The 6,552-nt window shown below is 52.7% G+C and overlaps 1 protein-coding gene across 1 annotated transcript; it reads right to left on the bottom strand.

Annotated features, from left to right (window-relative positions):
- Positions 1-895: 895 nt before the first annotated feature.
- Positions 896-5,916, bottom strand: TBL2 (transducin beta like 2). Its single transcript, XM_049904013.1, has 7 exons — positions 5,720-5,916; positions 3,804-3,934; positions 3,198-3,382; positions 2,577-2,728; positions 2,193-2,319; positions 1,738-1,890; positions 896-1,511 (listed from the first exon to the last, which is right to left on the bottom strand). The coding sequence occupies exons 1-7, from the start codon at positions 5,847-5,849 to the stop codon at positions 1,049-1,051; spliced, it is 1,341 nt and encodes a 446-aa protein (XP_049759970.1). The 5' UTR covers positions 5,850-5,916; the 3' UTR covers positions 896-1,048.
- Between the last annotated feature and the right edge of the window lie 636 nt (positions 5,917-6,552).

Genomic DNA, 6,552 nt, shown 5'->3' with positions numbered 1-6,552 from the left:
TTATAATAGTCTTCTACAGCTATGAATTAACTAACAAATAGCACTTAATAGAACAGAACGTGCCTCCATCTCTCTCCCACACAAACTATCCTTAATGGCAAAGACTATTCCTTACTGATGTTTATCTCCAGTGCCTAGCATGGTGCTGGGCACAGAGTGGCCACTCGAGCATCTGATACACTGAAAAGAGGTTTCCTCAAACTGGATGCAGCTTCCTAGAAGAGTTCCATCTTGGGGTTCTATGATTTCTCCACACAACTTAATGCAGAACCAGGTTCAAAATGCATGATCAAGTCCCAGAAACCCTGCCTTCCCAAAGGATGTGTTTCTTTCTTTCTAATTTGGTTCCAAACCACTGTTTGATTTCCACTTTTATCAGGCAGCTAAAAAATGATACTGGATAACAGGTAACATGTTACTATTCTTTTCCACCTTTCTTCCAAATCCAGGGTATTTTATACCTTCATACCCTGACATCTTTGCAAAGCTGTCACAGGATACGATTACTTTCCATTTTACAAATTAAAAAACTGAGGCACAGAATAAAATCTCTTCATTATTTTTTGATGGAGTTAGGTGCCTTGACTAGATAAAAAAAATCAGCCTTTCCCTAACCCCATATGATAGTTTTATAACTGGAAAACAATCCAATCTCCCATCCCTGCAAAATTGCTGGTTAATATTCAGGTGTTCCCTAAATTTTGCCTCCACAATTACAAACTTTTTTGGGTACCAGGGTGTGTTGATACAAGGTTAAAGACCACATTGTTCTCGCTCTCAATTCCATGTACCACTCTCCTCCATGCCCTTGGGCCCAGGAGAAAGGGAAGCACCTTGGTCATTATCCTGAGAGGTCAATAAAGACCTGGAATCACAACCAGCAAGAAGAGAGATCTAAATAGGCAAGAACAGTTTCATTGGAAAAAAGGAGAGGGGCCAGCAATTGGAAAATCAAAATATTCCTTTCAAAAGGCTTCCAGCTGGAGAGTACCTGGGCAGAAAAGTGACAGCAGCAGAAGGCCAGGTCCTTCCGGCCACACTCTCCCAGTCACTTCTTCAAGGCACCCAGGCACTTCAGGGCATCCTGGGCCTGGGCCAGTTGCTGCTGCAGCCTCTGGCGGGTGCTGTCATTAGAGGCCCGCTTTAGGAGGCCCTGCATTTCCTCCACTACTGCCCGGTGGCCAGGGGCATTGTGGAACAGTCGCACTGCCCGGTCCCCACAGGAGGCCAGGAACCGGCCGGTGATGTCAAAGGACAAGTCAGTGATACACTCCCCATGAACCTGCTTAAAACACTCCTCCTCCTCACCCCGCCGGGTATTGTAGAGATGAATACTGCTGCCACTGGCCAAGGCCAAGACCTGGGCATCAGGGGAGAGGGCCAGGCGGCATGGCATGGTGCCCGCCTCTTCATAGCGGCCTGTCCTCAGCAAATAGGGGTCCTGCTGCTTCTTGTATTCCACATCTGTGTCCCACAGTTTCCATGTACCATCCTTGGAGACAGAGGCCATCCTGCAGCATGAAAAATCATGGCTCTAGCCCCAAATACACCCTGGAGGGGAGGACACTGGGACAATGTCAGGAGCTCAGTTAAGAACTCAAGTCCACTGCTATGTCTACTTTCCATGGAGGGCCAGGCACCCCCACCCCCAATTTCAGAGCTGCTGTGTGAGATAGGGAGAAGGACCCTGGTTATCAAGAGGGATCACTGGTAAGAAATCAGAGATGATTCACTCACCTCCGGGAGTCATTGGAGAAAGCGAAGAAGTGGACAGCTGCAGAGTGGCCCTTCAGTTCAAAGGCTCGCACGACTTCCTGGAAGTCCCCTTTTTTCCCAAAGCAGACTTCCCAAACTTTTACATCCGGGGTAAAACCACATGAGGCCACAAACCTGCCATACAATTCCAGGTTTCTTTAAGACTTAACTGGGCATCTTGTTTCTACAAATCCAATAAGCCTATTTCCTAGAAAATTAATAACCTCATAACCATCTAAGTAACACTGTATCTTCTGTAAGAATGGTGACCTGCATGAAATCACATCACTAGAGATGGGAGAGCTGGGCCTGGAGCCTAGGTCTTCTGATACCACACTGTATGATCGTCCCACTACTTGACGCTCTCTCTCTGCTTGTCCCTGTCTCTCAACCCCATTCCCTCCCCAACCCAAATGCCAAAGCTCCTCCTGCCTCACCTGCTACATGGGGATATGGCAGCATGTGCATTGTTCATCTGGTTGGTGTTGATGGTAGACAGCACTCGGCCTTTCAGATTCCAGATGAGGACAGTCGTATCACTGGAAGCAGTCATGATGAACTTCCCTGGGTGAGGGTGTGTGGAGGGGGGGATGACAGGAGCTCGTGAGGGCAACGGCCCGACCGACTGTCATTCTCAAGGAAGACTTTTATGAGGGTCCCTGATGCCCAGAGGAGCACAGAGCCAGGCTGTTTAGTGCCACAGTTCCCCTGTCACACTGGAACTGAGCATAACTCTCAGGCAGCATTAACTCATTCAGCAAATTTAACTGGGGCCATTCCCTTTCCTGCCGTGGGCAAGCTCCACTCTGCCTGCCTCTCACCTGTGTCAGCAATGCCAATGTTGACGATGGGCGCCTTGTGCTTTTTAGGAAAGTCCTCTGGAGTGGCTGCGAAGGTGTAGCCCCCATCCTCTCGCTTGTTCATCTTGAAGACACGGAGAGTGTCTCCACTGGCCAGCCAGACAATGAAGGCTCTAGAGAAAGGTAGCAGACATGTTGCTCCTTCATTTGGACACAGAAGCCAGATCTTACGTTAGGTTCTGGGGAAAATCAAGATCTCCCCTCATCTCATGTCCTACAGCTTAGGCTTACAACTTACAGCTGCTTAGTTCTCTTAACACTCCTCAGGAGACAGGACTTTCCTAGCTCTGGCTCCTTTAGTCTCTTCCCAGAGTTTAGGAAACTATTATAGCTCCCAAGAATGATGTGGAAGCCAGGCTTTGGCGCTTCCTGGGTAAGAAGATCTCTTCCCCTCTCTGCTTCCTTGTTGTGTAGCTGCAGAACCCCCCAGGGAGCCCCAGGCAGTACTCAAGCCACCTGGATGCTCTCTGCCACCCCAAGGGGACACTGGGTTCGCCCTCACAATCCCAAACCAGAAATGGGAAAAACATAAGCCTGAGGCTGGCCTTCTGCAGGCAGACCTTAGGCTCCATCCTGTCCCACCTGCAGTCAGGGCTGAAGCGCACCAGGGTGGCATGGTCCAGCTCCACATTAGCTCTCATGCTGCGGTGCTCACGCTGCAGGAAGTCCTTGGTGCTCCAGATGCGGACAGTGCGATCATCTGCACAGGTGGCCAGGTACTTGCCATTGCTGCTAAAGTCCATGCAAGATATGTTCCCACTGTGGCTCTAGGGAAGGGTTGTGGCAAGGGTGAACAAGAACCTCTCGGGCAGAGAGGGAGGCCCAACCTTCACACATGACTCTGGGGCCTCATTGCCTGGATTAATAGCAAGCTGAGGATGGGATGGGAAAAGAAGGGATAGGATGGGGCATTCCTACTGATTTTGGTCAGAGGCAGAGGGGTCTGTAACATGAACAAAAAACAAAAACAAACCCATTGCCATCGAGTCGATTCCGACTCACAGCAACCCTTTAGGACAGAATAGGACTATTCCATAGGGTTTCCAAGGAGCAGGTGGTGGAGTCGAACTGCCAACCTTTTGGTTAGCAGCTGAACTCTTCACCACTGCACCAGGGCCCCGTGACACACACAGAACACTAAAAAGAAGAAGTCTGTGGGGTGGGTGCTGTGTGTGGGTACCAGAATACCTTCAGCGCTGCGGCCAGGAGGCGGTGGGTGAAGCTGTGTTGTTGGGGCTTCTCCCTGCGAATCCGCTGATGCAGTTTCTGCTTCTTGGATCCCAAGGATTTAACAGGTGGAAACCCATTTCCTTTTTGGCCTATAACAAAGGGCCACATCATTCGTACATTCACATACTCAGTAAGCATCAACTGATCACCTGTGATTTGCCGAAGTCCCTAGGCGGTCAAAACAAAGCACTCGGCTGCTCACTAAAATACTGGAGGTTCAAATCCACCCAGAGGTGCCTTGGAAGAAAGGCCTAGCAATCTACTTCTGGACAACCCCCTTGTGGAGCCCAGTTCTACTCTGACACGTGTGGGGTCATCAAGAGTCAGAGTCCACAGCAACTGGTTTTATGATTTGCCAAGCGCTGAGAGGAGAAGCAGGGATGAACTAGGCATGGCCCCTATCTTCAAGAGAAATAGTGTGATGTGGGCAGAAACAAAGGCTTCTGGAGAGACTTGGGTTTTGGTTCTCGCTCCACTGCTGAGTGACCTTGAGTGGGCTGCAGGCTGTAAGTCCATATAGCACCTCAGTGCAAATTGGAAAAAGGCCCTTTCTAGGTACGTGCAGCTCCATGGGTTCACAGCACAGCCAGTGGAGTGCAGATCCTTGGGCAGATGTCCTCACACAGGGAATAATGTGCACAACCTTAACTGGTGGCCCTGGCCTTGGGCAAGTAACCTCATTGCTCCAGACCTTGGTTTCCTTAAAGAGAAGATGGAAGGACTGGATGAGATAATATATACAAGGTGACAAGCAGAGTACCCAACACAAGCTCAAATAAGTTCCAGAGAGAATCAGGGATAAAAGGAACAAGATGTGCTGAGCATCTACAGGAATGATACCAGTCCTTCTGACATAAAATATTTTATTTAACTGGGAGTCAGGCTGGGCACAAAGTTGGCATTTGCTAGGTGGCTGCAGATGCTGTCCCCAATTTCTACAGGAAAAACACAAACTCCTGAACCCAGCAGATGGCCACAATCTGGCCTCTGTTTACCTCTTCAGCCTTGTCTAATTTAAAGCTCACTCCTCTCCCCTCACTTTTGAGTCCTACCAAATGCTGTTTCAGGGCCCCTTGCCTTCATGGACATGCCACTGCCAGGAAGGTCCTTTTTCCTTCCTTGGCCTCCTGCCAAACTCTTACACATACATTCAAGACTCCACCTCTCAGCGAAGATTTCCTCAACACTCCACTCCCACCCCCAAATAGTAGGGCTGGTCTCTGTCTCTTTCTCTCGTGCTTTCTCAGTGTCCAGAACTGATCTATAAAACTTACTACACTGTATTTGCACTTACGTTTTTAGGCGTTCTCTGCATTAACCAACACTGGACTCCTTAAACCAGAAGACCCCAGCCGACAGTGAAGCCCTAAGCATCACGGTAGCAGATAGTGCACTGGTGTTGCTGCACCGAGGGGAGGTGCAGGGAGGGGAGCTGCACCGAGGGGAGGTGCAGGGAGGGGAGCTGCACCGAGGGGAGGTGCAGGGAGGGGAGCTGCACGGAGGGGAGCTGCACCGAGGGGAGGTGCAGGGAGGGGAGCTGCACCGAGGGGAGGTGCACCGAGGGGATGTTCACGGAGGAGAGGTGCAGGGAGGGGAGCTGCACCGAGGGAGCTGCAGGAACGGCCCCCATTTCCATAAAATAACGACCGACGTGCTCTTAGCGGCCCCAGGAGACGCTGCGGCTCAGAGGCGGCCCCGGCCCGGAGAAGGTGGCACCGCTGACCCCGGCTCCCAAAAGTCCTGCCCAAGGAGCGCGGCCACCCCGGCCAAGGCCGCAGCTCGTCTCTAGGAGCTCAGCTCACTTCCAGGAGGAGACACCGAGGCCCAGGCGCCCGCGGCCCACCGAGGCCCCCCTGCCGCCCGGCCCCACTTACCCGCGCGCCGGCCGCGCGCCTCGTCCTCCGTGCGCAGCCACCCCCGCGCCACCGCCGCCGTCGCCACCAGGGCCAGCAGCCCCAACAAGAGCGACAGGCCCACGAGCTCCGGCATCTGCGGTAGCTCCATGCTGCCGGAGTCGCTGCCACCTCAGCCTCCAGCGACGCGGGCGTCCGCACGTCTCCGCGGGGCCGCGCACGCGGCACGCACGCAGCACGCACGCAGCACGCACGCACGCTCGCGGGGGCGGGCCCAGCCGTAGCCAGGGGCGTGACCGTCGTCAGGGGCGAGGCCGTCGTGGGGGCGTGGCCGTCGCGGGGGCGTGGCCGTCGCGGGGGCGTGGCCGTGGGCTGTGCTGACTGGGTCGCGCGAGGTCCGCAGGTGCCGCTGGGGCCTCACCTTGAATAATTTCCTGATAACCTGTTATTAAAAGCGTCATTACAGGCATCGCCACACCAGGTCTTTCCAGGGAGGCAGGGCTTGGACTGACAGTCCCATTTCATCCAACGGGAAAGTTTTCCTAGCATTGGGGCAGATTCATTTGGGCTTTTCTGTCGGGTAGGACTTCAGTGGTGAAGGAGGAAAAAGGGCGTCCCAAGAAATGGAGTGTGGGACCCTCTCGGCAGAGACCTGAGAGGCAGGGAGGCAGGGCAGGAGCAGAATAAAAAGAAGGTGGCGGATAGGTTGGAGAGGTCTGGACGGTCTTGAGTGCCAGTTGAATGCAACAAGCAGAAAGAAGCCTTTGCGGATTGTTAAAGGGCAAGAAAGGACAAAATTGGTGTCTCAGGGAGTCCCTGGATGAATCAGTTTGTGAAAAGGCCAAAGAGGGAAA

Source organism: Elephas maximus, chromosome 12, assembly GCF_024166365.1.
Source record: "Elephas maximus indicus isolate mEleMax1 chromosome 12, mEleMax1 primary haplotype, whole genome shotgun sequence".
NCBI lineage: Eukaryota > Metazoa > Chordata > Mammalia > Proboscidea > Elephantidae > Elephas > Elephas maximus.
The sequence above is the reverse complement of the archived record's forward strand: the minus strand, read 5'-3'. Positions and strand labels throughout refer to the sequence as shown.